The sequence below is a fragment of the Amphibalanus amphitrite genome, unplaced genomic scaffold, assembly GCF_019059575.1.
Source record: "Amphibalanus amphitrite isolate SeventyFive unplaced genomic scaffold, NRLGWU_Aamphi_draft 000264F_arrow, whole genome shotgun sequence".
NCBI classification, from domain to species: Eukaryota; Metazoa; Arthropoda; class Thecostraca; order Balanomorpha; family Balanidae; genus Amphibalanus; species Amphibalanus amphitrite.
Window position 1 is genome coordinate 507973 of NW_024881759.1, and position 23714 is coordinate 531686.

Consider the following 23714-nt stretch of genomic DNA (forward strand, 5'->3'; position numbering starts at 1 on the left):
CCGGCTGGGGCTCCGACGACCGCCGCCGTCTGTGAGGCCGCGCTTTGGACCGTTCCTTCGGCTCGTAGTGTAAAATGGCGCGGCTCTTGTCTCGCGAATCTTCGTTTACAGCGTTGGTGTTATATTTCTGCATGATTAATAATTCCGCTGTAATGAGATATTCATGTAAGTATGATCCATTTAATTGCATTTCAGGCTGAGGCAGAGCCGCTCGTAATGCGACTTTTTAGTAGGGAATAATCGATTCGGGGCTGAAGTGCCCGCTGCGAGAACTAATGCGAGTTTTCGGGAACGAGGGGAGCTTCGAAAAAGGTAAAACATCCAGTCTCGAGTCTATAAACGGCAACAGCTCACCAGGAATGTCGAAATGGTACGAGTGGTCCTTTGCATAGACGTCTATGTCAATGTTGAATAGTTGGAAACATTACGTCCAGGGCAGGTACTTAGGGGGACATGGTACGGTAACTGGACCGCAGCATATTTGGTTGGCACGAGGCACCCCGTATCCAGTATCGGCGGCTGAGTAAACGGTGCGTCGTCGGCGCGCGTGGCAGAGTGCCGCCGCCGCGGCCGCCGGAGAGCGGCGCTCTTCCGGGACGGCCATTGCTTCGGGTCCTATCGATCTGACGTCGCCGGGGAGGTGTGCGCGCCGACCCACTGCGCTGGCCTGCAGCCGCGCCCGCAGCGCACGGCCACGGATCGGCCGGCAATTTGTGCAACTGGCCAGCAGAGCGACATTGTGCCATTGCCACGCCTCCGGCGGGTGAGATGTGGCCGGACCATGGAGTGCGCCGACTGGTTGTAGTTCTAGTAGTGCTCTGTGTCGGAATCGAACGCGCTCAGGCCGGGAATCCGGACGCCAAGCGACTCTATGACGATCTGCTCTCCAACTACAACAAACTCGTGCGACCGGTGAAGAATACAACGGACGTCCTGACTGTGTACATAAAGCTGAAGCTCTCCCAGCTGATCGATGTCGTAAGTAAAACTCCAAATGTCCAGTGCAGTCATCCTTCTGCATGATGCACGATGTACGAATTTTTTAGCGGTAAAATCATTCGGCTATAGCCAGAAAGTTTGACGGTGCATTTAAGTACGTCACCGAAAGGGGGAGGGGCAAATCTCGTCCTGAATGACGTCCAAGGAAGCGGGGACTACTGGGATGGAACACAAAAACGGTTTATTTCGGCCGAGCGTGACCTAATGATATTATAGATCGGTGACCTAATCTGATAGGAATCCATAGGTTTCAGGTAATGCCTGAGCTAGGAACGGAAAACTATGATGACATTTTGTCCCGTCCGTTTGTGTATTGCATGTATTCATGAAAACCTTGCAGGGATTACATTTGTCACTCAAATGTACCTACGTCGCATCCCGGCGATGGCTAAGGACCGTCGATGAACGTCGTTCTGAAGAACAACGGTTATTGCTTTGCAGGAGCTTAAATGCTTACGTTTAAATGCTGCAAAACGACTCTTATAAATTTTTAGCTTATTTATGATTTAATCTTCAATCTTCCATATACCTATCCATCTATCCATCTATCCATCTATCCAACTGTCCTTTCCATCTGAGCTAGCTGGGTCAATGACGGGTGGTCAGTCTTGAGTCTAATTAGTGTGGATGGTGGAATTATTCGTACAGTGGGTCTATTTAAGATCTCCAGAGCCACCACGTGGCGCTACGGTCGGGGTAGGGCGAGTCCAAATCCCGAGGGGAGTGAGGTCATCGGTCATTGTGGGGGAAGGAGGGGAGGGGATAGGACCTTGGGGAGGGGAGTGACGCGGTATCACGGCGCATGGGGCGTGCGTAGCGCCGGGAGTGGGCCGCCCAGGGCCGCCCGCCACTGCGCCGAGGCTGAGGGGAGGGGATGATGGTTGCGGGTGCGTTCACTCCGGTATGGTGGTATCCTGTTCATGTGGAACCAGCAAAAATGCGACTGAAGGGAATCATTATCTCAATGAAACGGGCAAGCGAGAGGCAGCGCCAGTTCCAGCCAAAATGTTGAACAATGATAATTGAAATATAGGACGTATTCATAGCATGCAACTATTCAGTCGATAGTTGCATGATGGCTTAGGCTTTTCTAAAAGTTGTTTTTTGATATGGATATTTTTTCATTTGGCACGTTCAGTTTTGGTGAGCTTTATCGGGCCGAAAAGAATCAGAAAAGAACAGAGTTGAAATGGCCCCAGAAAAATGACCAAAAAATATTTTCTTAACAAATGAAACTTAGCTTAAAGGGACCCTCCCACCTTAACATTAGATTTGAGTTGAGATAGCCAAAATGGGGTCCCTGGCTCACAATTACCGGTTTCGGCACTCACAACATCGAGAAATGCCTTAAATCGGAAATATTGAATTTCAAAATTGCAGCATTTTGATTCAGAGGGGCTAATGCATAGGAATACCCCTCTGAATGTGTGACGTCAGCGCAGATATCTAACGATTTTTAAATGTTTGACTAAAACGTTTTGTAGCACGCGGTGGGCGTATTTACAAATTGCAACCGAGCTCCGCCGTAGGGTATTTTATTTCCGCCGTAGTGTATTTCACTTGGGGCATTTTCTACCATACATCTGCCTGAGCTTGGGGTAATTACAATTTGCCGGCGACGTTAAAAAATGATGCACCTTTTTTTCGCAGTATAGGTTATCGCATGTGCATATTTTTGCCTTTTTGGTTGCGCTTTTCCCTCGCCCGTATAGGGGGAGGCATTGAACGGACCCCATCGGTTTTTCGTGAGTAACTCACGTAAAAACCGTCCGATCGCGACGAAACTTTCAACACTCCCGATTTTATCAATTATACACCTACCCTGGAAATTTCATGACCCTGACCCAAATGACCTTTGACCTGTGACCTATTTCTCGAGACCATGTTTGGCCCGAATCGCAATTCGGCGTATGTTGGCTCGCATTAGCCGCGCGTTTGCAGTCTTTACGTGGTTTCAAGCGTTGAAACATGTGATATGATGCTGGTCCTATGCATTAGGGTGGGTGTCAAGGTCACCTGAAGGTCAGGTCAGCTCAATGACCTTTGATGACCTCGGTTCACTTTTTCGAGTTTTACATGTTTCTAGGCTAGTTTTTGGAGCTGATTTCGAATTTAGCAACCATTTGAACATTACAGGGGGTGTAACGAAATCATCCGGACACCTTTCTTCCCGCTGTAATTAAAAAGCAAAACATTCTGGTACTTTTTCTTTTAAAGCATGTAGCCACCGTTCATAAAAACACAGTGGCGAATGTTCTGGAGCATTTCAGCCCCTGGATTCTCCAGCACACTGGCTTTAATGCGGACCAACGCCGTCTAAACCTGTGCCTGCGGTTGGGCGGTGCTTGTGGCGGGCGTCTCTTAAGTCACCTGCTGAACAAGAGCCCACAGGTCTTCGAGTGAATTGGGATCGCGACTTTTTCCAAGTCATAAGCGTTAGCCCAGAATGATTGAAGGTTCTATCGGCATCACTTCCCGTTCTTTTAGGGACTTTTAAGTAGCGCGCCGCCCCGCATGAAGACAGCGTGGCTTGAATCAGGCATCAGTGCGCGTTCAGAAACCGAGCCCTCCTATACCGTCTGGTTGAGCGTCTCCAACCATTCATTGGCCAGTATGTGGCTCCGGTAATACTTGACGTTGATGGCGGTATTATGTGACACTAAGTCCTATTGGAGCATCGCTAGGCAGCTGAACATGCTCCAGTTCTGGATATTGTCCAGATGTTTGACGGCGGCGAAGGCCAGCAAGTTCGAGCGGCTGGCCGCCCATACATGACCGATTTGACGGTTCAAAGGATAATACAGCTCGAATGGCTACCCATCCAACCAGGGATGCGGAGCCGGAGCCGGAGCCGGTATATTTTGCCCGGAGCCGGAGCCGGAGCCGTGAAACAATATAGCCCGGAGCCGGAGCCGGAGCCGGAGCCGTCAAAAAAGGGGGCGACTCCGGCTCCTTTTCTTAAGAGGAAACAATTATTAACTAGTTCGGTTTGACAGTACAAGGCGTAAAACAATGTGGTATTCAAAATAGCCTTGTTATACAAATACAGAAGCAACGTGTACCAATCCCATCGCCTTTTTTCTTCCACCCGTATTTAATTGATCGCATAGGGGATGTACTGAGTAGAAGAAGGAGCCGGAGCCACCGGAGCCGGAGCCGCCGGAGCCGGATCATTTTACTCGGAGCCGGAGCCGGAGCCGGAGCCGCCATCACATTTCACCCGGAGTCGGAGCCGGAGCCGGAGCCGGATCCGGATCCTGAGCCGTCTGAAATTTCCACGGCTCCGCATCCCTGCATCCAACCAGACCACCTCACCCTTATCTTTCTTCAACCAGTGGACGCGATCTGGCGTGAGGCGAAAGGTGGTGAACTGGTTGCTTTTCTGTCAGTTTCGTTGTCTTTTTCAGTTTGAAGGGCACTAGAACCAAGTTAAAGGGCGGGTAGCGTAGCGGTAAACCATGATATGGGATCTCTTATTATCTGACTTGGTGACTAAGGACGAAAACTACCATGTGAATTGTGAACCCGTCTGTGAATCGACTCCTACTCAGAGCAACAGTCACATGACAAGGTCAGGTCACTGCTGAGTTGAAAACCGATAGCAGAGGCACGTATTCATCCAATATTCCCACTTCTAACATCAGAAAGAATTAGGAAGCTGTGCATACAGATATGGCGAAAAAATAGATGTCCGGATAATTTCGTTACACCCTGTACTGAAGTAGTTTTGGTGCCTTCGTAACATGTTACGAAACTGTCAGAGAAAAAAATAGCGTTCTGGCCCTCCAACTTTTGCTTATTTGTAGAACTTCGTTGCTTAGCAAACCACTATGTTGTTCGAATTGAGGAGCTTTGAAATGTCTGTGTAATTCAAAATGTTAGTTCGGTAATTAAAAGAATTGATTCAGTGTTGCACATAATCTAACCTAACAACGGTTTGACGGCTTTTGCCCCACCACCTTCCCTGGAAAAGCTCCACCCTTGCCTATGGGGAAAACATAAGGGACAAAAACACAAAACAAGACAGATAAAAAAACAAAATGAACTCACTACCTAATGAAGTTCAGTCTGGACTCGGAGCAAAAACATACATAATAGGTATCTATGTCAAATTAGAATGAAAGATCAGCCTGACCAGGTCTTACGGTCTGACTTGTTCCTAACCGCCTTACCTCACCTAACTTAACCCAATTCAACCTAACCTACCACAACACGTCCTGCAGAGGTACCTTCCTGAAAAAATGACGCCCAGGGAGGTGTCCAACTTATTGGAATATTACCAGTCCCACACTCATCAGCATGGTCTTTAACTGAGGAGGGCTTTGGGCTAATTACCATCAAGCCGGTACGATCAGAAATTCCCATGTGCTGGCACACTCTGGTAGTGAGGCGTACATGGGTGGATCCAATGTACGACTCTTGGAAAGGCTGGAAAGGCTGAAAAAGGCTGTCTTGCAATCTGCCATTTTCAGGGCATTCCGTCTCTGCTCTGATTTCAAACTGTTTGACTGCGAACTCAAGTTCTTACGAAAGTTCTTTCAAAACAATGGCTTTCCCACAAAGATGTTTGATTTTCATGTAAGGCGGTTCCTTGACAGACAATATGCAACATTATCGAGTGAATTCATCGTGCCCAGACTAAAAAAGTACCTGGTACTACCATACTTTGGTGTACAGTCCCATAGCATGCAAAAAGACCTTTTAACCTTACTTACGTCCTACTATCCCTATCTTGACCCAAAGGTGATTCTGAGAAATACTTTTACCATCGGTTCTATCTTCCGATTTAAAGACAGAGTTCCCAAAGCTTGCCGCTCTGGTGTTGTTTACCAGTTTTGTTGCTCCTCGTGTGGGGAGTCGTACATTGGATCCACCCATGTACGCCTCACTACCAGAGTGTGCCAGCACATGGGAATTTCTGATCGTACCGGCTTGATGGTAATTAGCCCAAAGCCCTCCTCAGTTAAAGACCATGCTGATGAGTGTGGCACGGCCTTCTCAATCAACGATTTCGAGATTTTACAAAGAAGTTACCAAGAAATCGATATTACCAGTCCATGATAGCTTGTCAAAATGTGTGTCATCACGCTCTTGTTTGACAAGTGATGTATAATTAATGAGACATTCAAAAATGGTCTCCTGACTGTTGAGTGATCAAAATATTCAAATAATCAGGGTACAATGCTGTGCATCATAGTGCACACTAATCATGTTGTTTTTGTGTAGGCCCTCTGCGCATTATTGTGTATACTGCTATGTGCAGCTTAAGGAAAAAAGTGACTGGTGGTACATGACAAAAAGTTGCGCAACTGTGAAGTTCATGCCCTTGGTCTTGCTGGTGCCAAATGCCTAAAGCTATAGCAGGATCAGTGAGGGTTGTAGACATGCTACATACACTGTGCAATGTGCAATGAAGATATTGGCACAAAGTTCATCCATAATTACTATGCTTAACACCTAATGTAAGAAGCAACATAAATGCCCAGATGATACAGCAACAGCTCTCTGGTCAACATCACACAAATTTATTGACATACTTTGCAGGTACATATTTACATTCTGATTCATAGCAAATACTTTTGATTTGATTCAAAAACTAGGTGCTAGCAAGCTTGCATTTTTATAGGTACAACAATGACCATATATTAAATCATAAAAAACCTTCTCGTGGCATTCATCACATACCTTTTCACTGAACAAGTACCTATCTACCATGCAATGATTCTAAATTTTGTCTGCAATCCACCTATATCTCAACTGACACATTGAAATTGAAATACCCTAACAAAACCTAGAACTGTAGGTACATAAGAAGAATGCAATACTACAATAACTATGAAGTCTGAAGTTATTCTCACATGCTGGAATGTTGAAACTCTACTTTTGTCGTCCATTTCCACGTTTGATTAAGCCATCATATAGAACTGTTTTCACTCTTAGTCATAAGCTTTTGCACAAATCTTGAATTTTACACATCATCTTGAACCATGCTCCAGTCTTTCCAACAAGGTACTATGGAACATCAAAGCAATTTTGACTTGTTACAACAGCTTCAGATCATGATAGGCTTGAAGTTTGTTACACCATTTGCCAGACAAACCTCTACAAAAGGTGTACTAATTTCCAAACTAAGCAATTGATTATATCAGTATTTGCAGTTTCCACACAATGTTTCATAATATTATTCGATTTTTATAGCAAGAGACTCAAATAATCCACAAATTGTTTTTGAAACACTCCCACTTCAATAGTTCACAGCAATAACAATACAAGTTCAGAAGCAAATAAACATTGCGCCAGATTTCGTATGAAACGCGCCATCATCCTGAAGTTTCTACCACAGACGGTAGTTCAACCGCAGCCGTAGTGCGAAAACCCCTGCCCACCTTACCCCACGGCGGAGCTCGGTTGCAATTTGTAAATACGCACGCGGTGGTATATGCTGCTTTGCGCGCAACAAGTGCCGCACTTTCAGCTGCCAAACTATTGCTTCCAAATAAAGTCGCTAGGAACAGCGGAGATCCCAAAAAGTAAACAAAAGTAAAAGTCTAATATCTTGAAAACCGGTGAATATTTTTCGGTGAAATTTGGTAGATATTCGTTTTCGCTCTTTCTGAACCGAGCGACATCACCTTCATGCCAATTCATAAACTTTTTTGAAGGTGGGAGGGTCCCTTTAACATTTATAAGCGACAATTTTGACTTTATTGAGAGGATATTGGGGAAAGATATTGGGGAAAGATGTCATCGTGCTTGCCTGTGTTGCAGTAGAAGGAAAGATTTTGTTTCGTGTCTAGCTAAAACTAGACCCGGGAGTGGGGCTCGAACTCACGACATCGCATTCAGCTCACAGGTTACCCGACCTCAACGCTACGAGCACCTGTCGCCCTGCGCAGCTTCCTCAGTATTTCGGCTAAAGTTCGGCTCAAGTGTCTGACGTCTGTCAATGTCACGAGGGGAAACCCGGGAGTGAATGTGAATGTCCGTCCCGGTGGCTCAGTTGGTAGAGCGTTGGACTCCGTGTGTTGAGAGCGCACGTCCCGGGTGTGAAAGTCCGGGTTCGAAACGAGACGTGTGCTTGACGTTTTTCAGCCTCCTGACGGGTATGGTTGTAGTTGGTGGCAGGCCGCTGTCAGGCGAAGCAGCGGCGTATTTAGAAAATCGCGAAGGGGGGGCCAAGGGTTTGGAGGGCGCCACCTCACCCAAGGAGGGCGCCATACGTTCGCGAGAAAAAAATCCTTAACGATCGCTCAGCGGAGGGGGGGGGGTGGGAGGCCTTTTTTTACTGCGCCACCAGTTTTTTTGCGTACCTTGGTATAGGTTATGCTGCATTGATTTTCCATCGTGTGTATTTTGTTTTTACTCCAGGTCACAAAAGGTCAAGTCACCCGCTCAGCTTAAGTGACTATGCTTAAAACATTTTTTTAAAGTTAGGTCACTCGACATGGGCTGATGACCTTGCTTTTAGCGACTATGGTTTACATTTTATAAAGCACGTGTACCTAAGAGTAATGTACCAAAAGGTGTGCCCCTCCCGCTCACCCAGTTCCCTCCCCCAACAGGAAAAAACGGAAGCTCGTAGCGTAGTGGTATATGGGATTTTTCTACCGCATGTCTGAAGAAATGTCTTGGCGCGGGTTATTCTGACACGTGACGAAAAGGTTGGAAGTGATTGGCTATAAGTTCCTACTAAATAAGTGTTGTTGTGCGCGCCGAAGGCGCGCGAAATTTTTGAAAACAACCTTTTCCTCCGCCTTTTAGGCACATATTTTACGTGCTCACTGTTCAAAGCTCTTCTCGCTCTTTTACCAAATTTGAAGGTGTAAAAATACCTAAGGTTTGGTGGGGCCGGTGCCACACAAACTGTATAGGAAGCTTCGCCCATGGGTGACGATGTAGAAAAGTTTATTGGCGGTGGCATACACACTAGACCACCATATCGGATTGATACCGGAGCGCGAGGTGCGTAAACACAAACGCACAACGAGAAGGCGGCAGCAACAGAAAGATAGGTGAACCATAACAGGACTGTTCCTCATGAGATTGATTAGCCTCCTCGGGCTTCTCATCCAAATTACCTCGACCAGCCCTCATGGCCTTCTCACAGATGCATATTACAGTGTTGAATACCTAAATAACCAGCTTCAATCACCGAAACTGATGCCTGCTGTTGCAGCCGAACCTGTTGACAATACTTAATCGTGATCCATATAAAATAGATGTCATGATGCATGTAAAGTAAGATCAATCCGTTAAGACCAAAGACGTGTTTTATGCATGGTAGAGCGTAGACAGTTTTGGTATGCTTCATTCATTATGCTGAATGCACGTTCATTTGTGGCATTTTTCACAGGCCACAAATGAACAAAGTAGATAAATCAGGAAAGACATCAATATGTGCAAGAGAACTGCTAAGTTGGGAAACATGCCAAAGGAGTAGATAAATTATAGGAGGGCAGCGATCAACGGAGGTCGCCAATAGGTAGAAGGGCTGCCTGCGATCGACAGGAGGTCGCTAATAGGTAGGAGAGCCCCGATCAACATCCCGAGTTTCGACAGGAGGGCACCGATAGTTAGGAGGGTGGCAAGCAGCAGGAGGGCGCCAATGGGTAGAAGGGCGGCGATCAACAGGAGGGCGCCAATAGGTAGGAGGGCCCCGATCAACAATCAACAGGAGGGTGCCACCAGGTGAGAGGGCGGCAAGGAACAGGAGAGCACCAATAGATAGGAAGGTGGCGATCAACAAGAGGTCGCCAATGAGTGGAAGGGTGACGATCAAGTTCAACAGGAGGGTGGCAATGGTGAGGAGGGTGCCTTTGCCCAAGACGATGACATTAAACAGGAGGGGACCTGTGGGGAGGGCGCCAATTTAGCAGGAAAGTGCCAGTGGGTAGGAGGGCGGCGATCAACAGGAGGGCGTCAGTGGTTAGGAGGGCGGCGATCAACACGAGGGCGCCAATAGGTAGAAGGGCCCCGATTAACATTCAACAGGAGGGACTAGGGAACCAATAGGTAAGAGGGCGCCATGCAATGGCTAGAAGGGTGGCACTCAACAAGAGGGTGCCAAAAGGGAGGAGGGCGGCCATCAAAATTTCACGAGGACACAATTGGTGGGAGAGCGCCAATAATTATGAGGGTGCCGACCAGCAGAAGGGCACCATTGTGTAGGGCAAGGTGGCGACCTACAGGAGGGCGTCTTCGGGTGAGAGGGCGCCTGTTTACCAGAGAGCGCCAATAGGTAGGAGTACAACGATCAAATGAGGGCGCCAGTGGGTAGGAGGGCAGCGATCAACAGGCTTACATAGGCGACTACCGCTACGCTTAGAAAGCTTTAGCCTACAAATGCGGTTGGAGGGCGCCCAAGGGAGCCCTCCAATCGTATTTGGAGTGCGTATTTGGAATGGCGCCCTCCGAGGGCGCCCTCCAACCGTATTTTCCCTGCAAACACATTCGCGATTGGGCGCCCTCCAGTCGCGATTGTTTTTCGATTCGATTCTATTACAATCGCAAAGGGCGCCTTCGGCGCCCAAGGGGGGGCCATGGCCCAGTGGCCCCCCCCCCCTGCCTACGCCCCTGAGGCGAAGTCAGTGAGGGGACCGGCCGTGCGCGGCTATGTGCGCACGTTAAAGGTAGTGTGCCACCTTTGAAAGATTTCCCATTTTATTTTTCCTAGGATAAGAAGCTTCTGTTTTTACCTAATATCGCAAAGAAAAGCAAAAATGGGCCTGGAATAGTGCCTTTTTCGCCTAAAAGTTTACCGGTTTTTCGATATGTATAACAACTGTAGTGGGCTGACCTCCAAACAGGCGTCGGCAACAATCGCGAATGCGGCGCACATGTGACAATAAGCAAAGGTCATTATAGAGTTACGACGTACGGGAATGAGTTATCAGCTGTCTAATCGTAGACAACACAATGTCGAGCCTTAAACTGTAAGCCTGTATTGGTATTGTTTCTTTTATTTGGCTGTCGAACATTATTTATGGTTTGAAATATGATTTTATTTAAAATAATTGATATGAAAAAGCCGTCTCTTAAGTTATAACCCCATTTCACCACACGCAAGTGGCAGAAATGACAATGATCAGCTGACGCATTTTTCTTGGCCGAAGTCAGAGCGCGCGGCCCGACGCACCACCACCGCACCACGAAGTATGAGCAGAAGCCGCGCCCAAAGCCAGGGCCCCGGTAACGTGAGGTAGCCGAGTCGGGGCAGCGTGCGCTGACCCAAGCCGGGGCCGCAGCTTTGGGCGCGGTCTACCGCATCCCCGCGGGCAGCCCCGGGCTATCACATGACACCGGGAGGACGCGCGGCCCCGGCTTGGGTCAGCGCACGCTGCCCCGACTCGGCTACCTCACGTTACCGGGGCCCTGGCTTTGGGCGCGGTCTACCGCACCACCTAACAGGCGTGTTCGAAACCGCAGGAGATATTAACCCGGTTTACATAGGGTTTGTTGCAAGCTTATATCTCCGTCCGTGATGTTGCAAAAGATGCCAATGGTGCTTAACAATTTACAAAATGATCCCCTCTAAATATTTGAAGACCACTGCAACGAAATTATCGCCAAATTAACGAGCTAGAGCCTCGTCAAATATGCTATGTAAACCGGGTTGATGATGAACGGGTTTATCGAAACTTGATTGGATGAGCATATCGGTAATAGCGATTTCAGTGTGTGCATTTATTGTTCATAGTGGTGTGAAATGTGGTTGGGGTACGACCGACAACCCGTCGGGGCGAATTTTGCACTGGGGTACTCAAAATTTGAAGAATTTAAGACGTTTCCATGAGTTTTGAAGGTATGGATAAGTTCTAAAAATCCGGTTCTCCTTATCTGGGCCATTAACTCCATGCGGTCCAGGAAAGCTGGCACACTACCTTTAAGATTTTGACTCTAAATTCTGCCATAGACCACTCCAGCAATTGCTTGATCGGAGGGTAGAGGGCAGGGCCAACGCAACAGGCTCAGCTTAGCGGGGACCCCGTCCTTGTGATTCCTTCTAAGTTCCATTCAAGTGGGAGCCGAACCAGGTTGGACCGGGGTCTTACACACAATCATGGTCCGACAAAACAGAAGCTAATTTCGGGTCAAATATTTTTATGAACTGATCGTATTGTTTTTTGACTTACACGTGTAATAACATTTTGTTTTTTTAACTCGAGACTTCCCGCACAAAAATGTGGCATTCGTCTACTTTTCTTCATCTTCTCGTAGCGACTTGATTTGACCCAGATTTGACCTTAAACTTACCAGCAAAAAAAAAACATCTGCGTGATAATTATTTGCCCAAGGGCTCCCTACGCAAGAAACGCCAGCCGGTCAATAAACTGGCGAACGATACGATCCTTCTAGTGCTTGAAATGCTTTTCATACAATGAAAAATTCAGGAGACATAAATAATCTTAATCCTTATAGCTACTGGGGGCTTGGAGCATGCGCTAGCATTCCATTGCCAGCTGCAATACCAACATCACATTTGCATAACTTGAGTGCATCATAGTTGACAGTAGATGAACCGGCCACAGCAAACCCATGCATCATTATGCTTTCCTTCCAAGCAGCCAAGCTAACCGGCCGCCCGGCCCACCACCGCAATATGAAACAACGCTGGAGTGCGCCATTTGCCTGCGGCAGTGCCCCATGCCGCGCCAGGGCTGTCTGACAGGTCACCCGCACCGTGACCTCTCCAACCCCCCCCCCCCGCCCACCTCCCCATCGGGCTCAGCTCGGTAGTGACCTCTCCTTGAATTTGACATGGACTCGACTAAGGCTCAACGCCATCTAGTTACGTCTGGAGATCCTAACTAGATCCACTGTACGAATCTCTGGGGATATGTAAATTGAGATATTAGCAAAGGTGACAGTTTATTAATCGTTTCCATACTCACTGCCTTCACCATACCGTATCGCTTATATGTTGTATTGCCTATCTATATTTACATAATTTTCGTTTTCAGAATCTGAAGAACCAAATAATGACTACAAATCTTTGGGTAGAACAGGTAAGTGTTTCGTTTTGTCACACACCTCAAATGGCAGTGCCTTATGCTGTATGCATGTTAGGTACATTTTGGTTCAAACGGTAAGGTAATGCTGTGATGATTATTTTAATTTGTTGTGAGATTTAAAGCAATACATTTTCGGAAATAGTCTGAAGCTCTGAAGTATCACAGAAGAAGTGAACTGGTGCATTTAAATGTATTATGAGTACATATGTGATTGGACAGAAAGAGACGTTTCGTCCGCGTTTTAACATGTTAATGTGTTATATGCTGACAGCGCTGGCATGATTATAAGCTGACCTGGGAACCGGCCGAGTACGGAAACGTACAGGTTCTTCACGTGCCTTCGGATCACATATGGCGTCCAGACATCGTGCTCTACAACAAGTGAGTTTCTGCCGTGCCTTTTGACGTCTCATAAATACATGTAATACCTATATACATTGTATATTTAAAATACATGGTATATTTAAAGTTATACCTGATTGTAGACCTTGGTTGGATTTCTCTTTGTTTTTGGTGAACTATGTTAGCATTGAAAGCACCGTGTCAGCAAAGGCTCGTAGTTTCGCTGAAATTGCCGAATTAGATTATCTCGACCTATTTGAACCCGTACGATCCATCATTTAATGACGCGGATATTTATCATATCATAACAATGACAGATAACAATTGCTAAATTTGAGGGAGCAAATCATGTCTTATATATAGCACTGCATACACAATCCTGTTCACAAACAACACTCGCCCTCAGCGCTGACGGAAACTTCGAGGTGACCCTGACGACCAAGGCGAAGCTGAACTTCAACGGTCTCGTGGTGTGGGTACCCCCGGCCATTTACAAGTCCTCATGTCTAATCGACGTGGAGTACTTTCCCTTCGACGAGCAGACGTGCGTTATGAAGTTTGGCAGCTGGACGTACGACGGATTTCAGGCGAGTCCATGCATAGCACATCCAATATGGAATGTAGCTCGATTGAAATCCGCCAGTTTGTTATATATTTGGCCACATACATCTGACCACCGCTCAGCCTTGAACTGGTGACATCTTTGATATTTCTACGTTGATAGGTGACTTATAATGTACAAATTACGATGGAAGTGCATCCATGTGGTAATGAAAAAAAGCATCTGATTTCTATTCTTGCCCCGGATGTAAAACTAAAAAGTCTACAAATTTTGGAAGCTGGATTAATGGCAATAATCCGACAAATAATTTGTTTTTTTTCAATCATATTAGTGCGATTGCTTTTTGATTGACGGGCTGACTCGTCATTTCAGGTAGACTTACGGCACACCGACGAATCCACTGGCAATGACCTCGTGGAGGTTGGCATTGATTTGTCCGAATTTTACAAATCCGTGGAATGGGATATTCTAGACGTCCCTGCCATTCGGTACGTTTTTTACGAGCGTTTTCCGTCCGTGGTTGTGTGTTGGTTGTGTGTGCGTATGCGTGTGTTGGCTCTTGGGGAATGGACTTTTAGGTCTGAGGTCTTGTGTTAGTTGATATGCTGGTGGGATATTACTTTTATTGCCATAAAGTAGCATTGTGTAAAACAGCATTGATCAAGTGAAACATAATTTAGAGAGTTAAACGGGTCGAGATTTCGGTTGAAGGTGCTGCATAGTGGAACCTGTGACATATGGGGATATATTCTCACTGCATTCATTTTCGTTTACAGGCACGAAAAGTTCTACACGTGCTGCGATGAGCCATACCTGGACATCACATTTAACATCACCATGCGGCGAAAGACGCTGTTTTACACCGTCAACCTGATTATTCCCTGCATGGGAATATCATTTCTGACCGTGCTTACCTTCTACCTGCCGTCAGACAGTGGAGAAAAGGTAGGTCCCTCGTCCATGGGGGGAGTGGGATGTCGACTCTTCGTATTATTTTTCGGTCATGATGTAGCCAAACGTTGTACCCACATCATTTCTGTGCACTGGCGGATCCAGTAAGGCGTTCTTGGACGCTGCGGGTGGGGGGGGGGGGCATACCATCAAAAGTTTCTTCGAACTCCAAAAACTCATCGGATTTCGATCCCTTACAGAACCTGTGACAGTTTGCTTTGCAGTAAAAAAAACTCATAAAAGTTGCTCAGTTTTTGTTTTATTCTCGAAAACCACAAATCTTCGTCGATTTCAGGCGCTGCGGGGGACGCATTTACCCCAAATACCCCCCACCCCCCATCCTGGATCCACCAGTGTTTCTGGTGATAGTCAAACTGTCGTGGGCCTCCAATGAACGTTGGGGTAGCCAGATTGCCATGCAATGTGCATAGTTTTACTGCCGTGTGTAGCTGCGATAGCCAGGCTGACGTATATTGCTGTGATGCGCAAGCTGCCGTTTATTACTGCTGTGATAGCCAGACTGCCGCGTATTGCTGTGAAACTGCCGAGTGATAACTGCTGTGATAGCCAGACTGCCGTGTATTGCCGTCATAGCTAAACTGCCATACGTTAGTGCTGAGATAGTGTGAATTACTACCCCGTCCTCAGGTGACGCTGCCTATCTCCATTCTCACATCGCTCTACGTGTTCTTCCTGCTGGTCGTGGAGATTATTCTACGTGTCCCCTACCCTGTCCGCAGGTGACGCTGTCCATCTCCATTCTCACATCGCTCTACGTGTTCTTCCTGCTGGTCGTGGAGATTATTCCGCCGACTTCATTAGTAGTGCCTTTACTGGGAAAATACCTCATATTCGCCATGGTTCTCGTGTCCCTGAGGTAAGAGTTTTTTTGGTGAGTGCACTTTAATTATTGTCCCCAGTCGCCATTGCTAAGATGCGGTTTAGATTAGGTTACTTGCTGGATTTCTGCACAAGTCTGTAACTGCATCTGCTTATACGCACTGGGAGAAAACGGTGCACTGTGCAGTGACGGACATTTGAGTAACGGATATTAGCGAGGAGTTCGACGCCAATCCTCCATGGAGGGTGAGGAGAGCGATGGAGTGCGTTTGAGAATGGCGCCGCCGGCCAAAATATCGGGACCGAATGTCACAAAGATCACATAAAGAAAGCTCCAATAGGCACCGAATGAGAATGGTATGGGCACGCAGCATTTTGTATTTTATGTTGCAAAATGGACGGGGCTAACGCGTTCTACATATTTGTCACTTTTGTCATTTGCAAATGTGGTTAAGAGGGGTGTCATTACATACAGGGTAACTTTTAAAGGAGGCAAGGGGGAATTTCCCCCTTCAAAAATTCCGTTCCCCCTTTCAAATTGTGCGTGAACGGCTAGGGAGGGGAGGGGGAATTTCCCCCTTTCAAATTTATTTTTGAGCCCATTTTCAATCAATTCGCTACTCAGATTCTATAATCATCGTTGATCAGACTCTAGTCATCAATCAACGTTGCTGGCGCTTAGATAATTTTCAATTTGAGGTTCCATCCAACCATTTTACGTTCAGTGCAGCGGGAACTCCAGATTTGACCCGATACCGATCGGATGGTCGGTGGGACCGTCTCTTGTCTTGTCTCTTCCGTCTCTTCGCAATCACTGACATATCGCTACAGGCGTCGGCGTAGAAAGCGGCGGGGGACGGGGGTCATGACCTCTCCGAACCAAGGGTCTTCCTTCGAACCAGGGTCCTTCAATCGGTCTTGGCCTAACAAAAATAGTCACGTGTTAACCTCTCTCTATTTAGAAAGGCGCTACTTGATATTTGGCCAGGGAAATAGGTTGATACTAGCCGTTTTCACGACGGGCTATCCGGCCAATGCACCTGATTTGACCAAATCTGCACCTAATTTCTTTTGCAGTAAATATCTTCATTTTATGAAGTTATTTCAGTGTTTTAATCGATGATGCTCTCTGATAATATGACAAAGCAGGCATATAAGCCATTAGTGCAACCCTAGCTGATAGCTGCCAAGAGACACACTGAACCTGATTTGACCAAATCTGCACCAAATGTGTACCAGATGGCCGCCGTGAAAACGGCTAATACTGATTGACATTTGCAAGGGCGCAGTCAAGTTGGGACCTCCCCCGCCCCTTACCGCCAAGGTAGGTACCTACGTGTATTTTTTAGCTAATTTATTTTTTGGCAACCTAACAATATAAAGTGGCCAGAATCCGGGGAGAGAGTAGGATTTGGGGGTAGGTAAGGTTCTGCAGGCGCCATCGTAACAAAAACCTAATGGCATTGGGTCCCCCTTTCAGATGCCCCTGGATCCGCCCTTGCCCCGAACTTTATTCCCCTCTCGAATTTTCCTGTAAAAGTAACCCTGATCACATATATTCCATTTGGTTGTAGATTGTAGAGTAAAAGCAAACAAAATTTTGCCTCAATACTGCCCTCTAAGCGCATAATCGATATTCGATCCCCACTAAAAAGTGTCCGCTTTTGCAATACCGTTGTCGTAACCATCGTCATCCCTTGTTTCAGCATCGGCGTCACCGTGGTTGTGCTGAACGTTCACTTCCGGTCGCCTCAGACGCACCGCATGGCGCCGTGGGTGAAAAGGGTGTTTATTCATATTTTACCCCGGCTTCTGATGATGAAGAGGCCTCAATACCGCCTCAACAAACATGGGTAAGTGACGCTGCTATCGTCAGTGATAGCTGTTCATTCTTGGTCATTGGTCAATAATTCTGCGAAGCGGGACCCCATTATTTTTAGATATCACGCATTGATGTTAACCTTTATAAAATTTAACTTTACGTTTGCCTGTGTACTAAGTTGTAATCAAAATATGCCTATCAAACCCTAATTAAAATTGTCGCTAATACGTCCATAATTATAGGCATCAATTTTGTAACTGAGAAGTGAGTACCGACCTGAGCCGTTCTTTCCCATTTCGTGTCCGTTTTGCAGCGTTGCTCTCAACACCAGCCGCGTCTTAGTGCGACAGAACGGGAAAAGTTCGGAGGTCCAAGAGATGGTGTTTCATCAGGATGGACTGATCCCGGGTAACACCAAGCCTCGCCTCATCTCCGATTACTCTCCGCTGTAAGTCTGGCTGGCATCTTACGGGATCGGCACATTTTCAATCAGAAGCGCAAATACATACCTCCAAAGCCCTCCTATAGCGCATAGCTAGCATGTATTATGCATAAGCCCTGCAACAGGTCCCGCTATGCGTTAGTGATCATAAATATTATAATACCGAACGGTCCCACTGCTTGTGTATGCGCTAACTCGGCGGAAATTGAGACAGATCGCTGACGCGTTACGCACGGCAGGCACGCCCCGGACGACGGTCTGATGGCGTCGTGCCAGGTGCACGGCCACCAGTCGTTCCTGAACGAGGGCCCCGGCATCGACACGCTGGACCTGGAGCACCGGCGCAGCAGCCGCGTGTCGCCGCTCGGCTGCCACCCGGACGTGCACCGCACCTGCTGGTGCGTCAGCTTTATCGCCGAGAACACCCGCATGAAGGAGAACTCCAATAAGGTGAGCACGGAAGGATTTGGCTCTGTCATAGATGTCGGAGACATTCTCAAACACGACTGACCTAATATTGTGATAATATCGACTTGAATTTATGATATACTTTTGTAAGTTATTCCTAATTGGTACTGTGCCAAGATCGGAGGTTTCGTCTCATCTCAGGATAATTAAAGTTGACTTTCTTCGGAACGAGTCCGATGTTTTCAGGCTGGTCAGTCATCATGGTTAGTGTTTACTGGTAGCTAGGTGTAGAATGACCGTCTTGTTTGTTCGCAGTTCAAGGAGGACTGGAAGTATGTCGCCATGGTATTGGATCGTCTGTTCCTGTGGATTTTCACCCTGGCTGTGGTTGTGGGGACTGCAGGGATCATCCTGCAAGCACCGTCCCTCTACGACGATAGGATAGCGCTCGACCAGAAGTTTTCGCAGATTGGCAGAATGCTTCAGTGAGTGTGCACTTTGTTGAGTACGAGTACAGAGCAGTGCGAGAGATACGAACGAATACAGGGTGCAACAGAAATGTCAGGTTAATGAACCTAGTTATTGGATGTTCTTTGTGGAGACTTAGATAGTGCCTTGGTGTGGCGATAGACGCTCATAGTTGTTGATTCATACTAGTGAGACGAGGATTGTCTGGTGCCTGAAAAGGTGCCCAGCGGGGGCACGTTGAAATCGAACGTGTTATTTGATGACTCAATTGTCTTATCACCTGTTGTAAAGGTCTGGATTCTTTGATTGTCAGCAAATAATACAAGTTCGACCGATTACGAGTGTGTAATCAGTATATGAAAGCAAACGATTATGGGAGGAACCTGGATTTATGCGATGTAAATAAGTAAGCTACAAAACCAACATCAGGCATCCAGTAAAGTCGCCTGTCTATCAACGAACACTGAAGCGTTGCAACGTTACGTACGCATGAAAACACCCAACCAAATATTGTATGCTCACGTTGCTGAGGTAAATCATCCGACATTGTCCCTGTAAGTATAGTTGTGTGCCGAGTCAGGTTACCTAGGCCAGTTGCTTTGAAATTGCAGCATTGTTTCCCCGCTTCTGGCAGCTGCAGGGGTGCAGGTGCACCGTTTCGGTACGAATCATGCACAATAGGCACGAATGCCGGCCAATGGGTCGCCGGTGGGCGCCATGATATTGAGCAGAGGTGATTAAATGATAATTCTGTAGAGGATAATACGATATCAAGCACAATGTCGCAAACTAGTTAAGATCTTAAGTATGGCGTAGAGTTATGCTCTTCTGCCCTAAAATGTAGAAGTTACTTTCAGTTCGTATTACCTTAATTAATGGCAGTTTTTGCATTTTATGAACGTACTTAGGTATGGCTGCGCTGCATAAATACTGAATAGATGAAATCGGTTATCTTTGACAGAATAGTCGAGACCAACCTCTCAGCTTGGGATGTGACAATATTTGAAATTAATTTTGAGTTGGACGTGACTTAAATAGAATGCAAACGTAGCGATTTTCCGGAGGACAAGCATTTCAAGCAATTCACTTTACGCATATTCTAACTCATAAAACACACTTCTTGTAAGTCTACCGTTCATGCATGAAACCTCATCGGCGTTCCGACCTTTTCTCCAAATCTTCAATCGCTCGACCAAAACATCGTTCGGCGTTAAACCACGCGCATGGCCACGTTCAGTTTATATTGTTCTGTCCATACACAAAGTTTGAGCAAACTTTTCGCTTGCAGATCAAAAAGGAGAAGTTCACAAACAGGTTGAGGTGCCACTGCAGCGGCATCAGCAGGATCACGGGGTCGACGATTAGCGGTAGTAGGGCTCGCACACGAAGGACTTGCGGTGGGAGCAGCCGATGTCGTGCCAGACGATGCCGTCCTGGTAGAAGTAGTTGAGCACAGCCAGACAGTACTCGTTGCCCTCGGCGTTGTCCGGCTGCGGGATGCCCTGGCTGCCGGTGTACGACCAGTTGTTGTGGTACAGGCCGACCGGGGTGCCGTTGGCCCAGTAGAACTGGTAGCCAGACCGCTGTCCGGAAGTCCAGATCCATCGGACGCCTGTGACCAAAGTACGGCAACGTCAGCCACATGTCCGTCCAGCGCTGCTCAGGAGTATCATATGCAATTATTTAATCATATAAAAATACAGCTAAAAGACGGAAACGAAAGGAAATGCTTGGTCGGTTGTGTAAAATTTCGTGATATGGGTTATTATCGAAATGTGTACCTGACTCAGTTGCTTCATCTGCTTTAAAAATGAGCTCGTTACCGTAAACTCAACAAGTTTTTCATTACTGGTTTATCGTAATCCGCAAGTTCCATTGAAATGCATTGCATCGTAAATATGTTGGCAATTCACGGGAGCATTGCCAAATTGGAGCCGACTATTTTTTAATGGGCATGTAAATTCCTCGTAGAGTTCGTAGAACCTCACTTACCGTAATATCCGATCAGCTGTGACACGAGGCTATCCTTCTGGTAGTTGTCCAATGAGACGAGCTGCATGCCACGGCTCTGGCACAGGTAGTTGGCCTCGTGCCAGGTGAACTCCTGGTAGCGCAGGTACGGGTCCAGGAACGAGTAGAAGAGGCCGAGCGGACCTGCAATCAACACCGCGCACCACACTTATTCACGGCATCCGGTACAAATACGACACGCTAAAAATTGTGGTCTCTTAGTGTGTCAAATAGGGTGCCGTTTGAGCTTTCCCGCTACGCCCGTCGTGAAACAACTTGATGCGTTCGTGACTATGTACCCATAAAATCATTCAACCGAATGACTGCATCAACAGGCTTCCGTTTTTAAAAGAGTCGAAACAATCACTGGGTCCTTCCCGATGATTCTTGTCCCGCTCTTTTTGCCTGTCTGATTGGTTCCTGCTCAGCGAAAGATACGACTGTCAGTAGAGTATCCGGCATATAATGGCGCCCGTCTGAGTGGCTCTCACCGTTTCCGCCATAGCTCTGACCGGCTCCGCCGTACGACAGGCCGCTGACACCCAGGGCAGAGCCGCCAAAAGCGAAGCCGCCACTGGCCGTGGCCAGGCCAGCCAGCGCCACAGTCACCAATGGGATAATCAGCCGCATCTGAAATCACGCCACATTCAATAAGCCGAACATTGAATGACTCATGAAAATTTCACCCCAGAAAATCGCTAAGTCAACTATGTCACATTTTAAATATTACTAAGTTATGTCGTACTCGCAACAGTAAGTTGTGTCGTGCTCGCAAGAAAATCGACAGACAAGCAGAGCCCGAAACACCTGATCAGCAAATAAAATGAAAAGAAAAGGCAGAGGCAGTAGCACGTATCTCCATGAATGTATACGATTATAGGTAAAGGCAGTTACGGACACACCTTGCACCCCGCGAACACACCTTGATCACCGTTGACGCCGAATGGTGCTGCACAAAGCGCGGAGCACGGCTTATATACCTCGTTAGCCGTGCCCAGCCACTACGCCGACAGAAAGAACGTAATGCGCCACGCCCGTCATTGCAGACTCATAATATGGTGCAAATATCCTGCACGAAAAAAATGTCCTCTCATATCTGGACTCAAGGGTGCAGAGATTTTCCTCTGAAAATGATTGGTCTTAAAATAACCTTGTGCATTGCAGTAATGCGTCCAGCTCAGCAACAAGACAAAAAATCGGTATCGGTTTGCAAAAAAGAAGTTCACCGAACACTGCACACCAAGTCATGAGAACTACAGGGTATCTGGAAAGTTCCGACGCCTCCCTTGGACGCACGCCGTCTAACGCGCGCTGTGATCATTGGACAATCGGCCAATCACCGCAGGCATGACCCTTCGTTGACCGGTCAGCTGGGGGTCGTGCAAATATGACCTTGAAATCGTGTTCAGTAATGGGTAGATGGGCGAAGATGCGCCTTGTCGCTGGATGCCTATGCGCAGAGGCCGGGTGCGGCTTGAACGAGGCGTGAGTTGCAGGCTGCAGCACGATGTGGCGTTTCTCGGCGAATGGTTCAGTAGGTATAAAGGTTTATTCCGACTCGGGAATGCACTAAAAAATATACTCAGGCCGGTACGGCCACGGTAGGTCAAAACTGCCGAAACTGTAGCAGCATTTCAGCGGCAGTCGAAGAAAATCCGGGGTCGTCTGATGGACAGAAATGTCCCATCGTCTTCCTCAACGTCAAATAAATGAATAACAAGCTGCTCTACGGGGTTCCTAGGCAGGCATATCAAACGGAGGGTCAAGGTGACTTGCCCATAAGGGTCACTTCGCATTTCAACAGCACGGAACGCCTTTCACGCCGCTGCCTCCAAGCCCAATTAAAACGGGAGCTCGGCGGGTCAGATCACATTCGCCTGTGGGCTGTGGCAGAATGAGATTAGCCCTCGCCGGACCTATTGGTTTTCTACATACGCGCCGGCCGAGGGGGGGGGGGGCGGGTACGACCCCCCCTCGTCGTTTCGCCCCTGGTGGAGCTAGCGCGTCGCAGAAAAAACGAGCGTGTGCGCCGTTACGAGACGCAGAGATTGGTACCCGATTTTAAGGTCCTAGGTCAACCGGTGACCTCTGAGGTCAGGTCAAGTGCCCCAAGGTACGGTTCAGTTTTTGGTGAATAACTTCGCAAACAACGGTCGCAGATCCGCGATTTTGGCAGCATCGTGTTCGCCTTGCTCAGGCGCGTCGAATGATATACTTTTTGTTCGGGTCAGGTCAACTTCGGGTGTTGACCTCAGGTCAAGGTCAGATCAGCACCACCAGGTCACGAAGTTGGTCGAAAGAGGTCATGTCGCATATCGTTCGCTTCGGCAGGTCTTCCTGAGTCCATTGGTGGCTTTCACGACTCGCTAGCTCCATTTGATCGGGAGTTATTGACGAAAAACTAATATGACCTTGATGACGTCATAAATGACGTCACGCAAGGTCAACATTGCAAAAGTGACGCGTCTAACCTTGCAAGGAGTGCATCAAATCACGATTCTGTGTGCTTGAGATAGTTGGAGATCGTTCCCGGCGCCAGAATAGCAGTTTTCATTTTTCCCCATTGACTTATAATGGTGAGGTCACAAAAATGACCTGCCCTCATATGACCTTTAGGAAAAATCCGAGATATACAAGTTGTGGGACTCATAATGGATACTAGATCCTGCAAGTTTCATTTCCCTGTGACATCTCCTCTGGCAGTGAGGGCGTTGCGAAGTTGCGACATCTGAAGACCGTGCAGAGGTTCACTTATGACGTCATAGGTCAGTGACCTGACCTGACCCAAAAACGCGGTTGGTGTCAAAAGATCCGGCTTGAATCAAAGGTCAGGTATGCCAAGTTTCAGCTCTCTATCGC

At 47.4% G+C, this 23714-nt stretch overlaps 2 protein-coding genes across 2 annotated transcripts; one reads left to right on the top strand and one right to left on the bottom strand.

Moving 5' to 3' along the window:
• Positions 1-654: 654 nt before the first annotated feature.
• Positions 655-19181, top strand: LOC122386837 (acetylcholine receptor subunit alpha-like). The gene is made up of 11 exons (XM_043376491.1): positions 655-978; positions 12960-13004; positions 13282-13391; positions 13759-13939; positions 14287-14402; positions 14691-14859; positions 15606-15742; positions 17412-17558; positions 17841-17975; positions 18209-18419; positions 18693-19181. The coding sequence occupies exons 1-11, from the start codon at positions 769-771 to the stop codon at positions 18864-18866; spliced, it is 1635 nt and encodes a 544-aa protein (XP_043232426.1). The 5' UTR covers positions 655-768; the 3' UTR covers positions 18867-19181.
• An 888-nt stretch (positions 19182-20069) lies between these two features.
• Positions 20070-21811, bottom strand: LOC122386843 (lectin subunit alpha-like). The gene is made up of 4 exons (XM_043376505.1): positions 21758-21811; positions 21347-21485; positions 20838-20999; positions 20070-20457 (listed from the first exon to the last, which is right to left on the bottom strand). The coding sequence occupies exons 2-4, from the start codon at positions 21483-21485 to the stop codon at positions 20207-20209; spliced, it is 552 nt and encodes a 183-aa protein (XP_043232440.1). The 5' UTR covers positions 21758-21811; the 3' UTR covers positions 20070-20206.
• Positions 21812-23714: the final 1903 nt, after the last annotated feature.

Excerpts from the sequence above, each read along its gene's own strand:
- LOC122386837 (XM_043376491.1), top strand. The coding sequence starts at position 769 with ATGTGGCCGGACCATGGAGTGCGCCGACTGGTTGTAGTTCTAGTAGTG. Across the intron at positions 14,860-15,605 it reads CGTCAGACAGTGGAGAAAAG|GTGACGCTGTCCATCTCCAT; the intron begins GTAGGTCCCTCG and ends CCCTGTCCGCAG. Across the intron at positions 17,976-18,208 it reads ATCTCCGATTACTCTCCGCT|GCACGCCCCGGACGACGGTC; the intron begins GTAAGTCTGGCT and ends TACGCACGGCAG.
- LOC122386843 (XM_043376505.1), bottom strand. The coding sequence starts at position 21,485 with ATGCGGCTGATTATCCCATTGGTGACTGTGGCGCTGGCTGGCCTGGCC. Across the intron at positions 21,000-21,346 it reads TCAGAGCTATGGCGGAAACG|GTCCGCTCGGCCTCTTCTAC; the intron begins GTGAGAGCCACT and ends TGTTGATTGCAG. Across the intron at positions 20,458-20,837 it reads ACAGCTGATCGGATATTACG|GCGTCCGATGGATCTGGACT; the intron begins GTAAGTGAGGTT and ends CTTTGGTCACAG.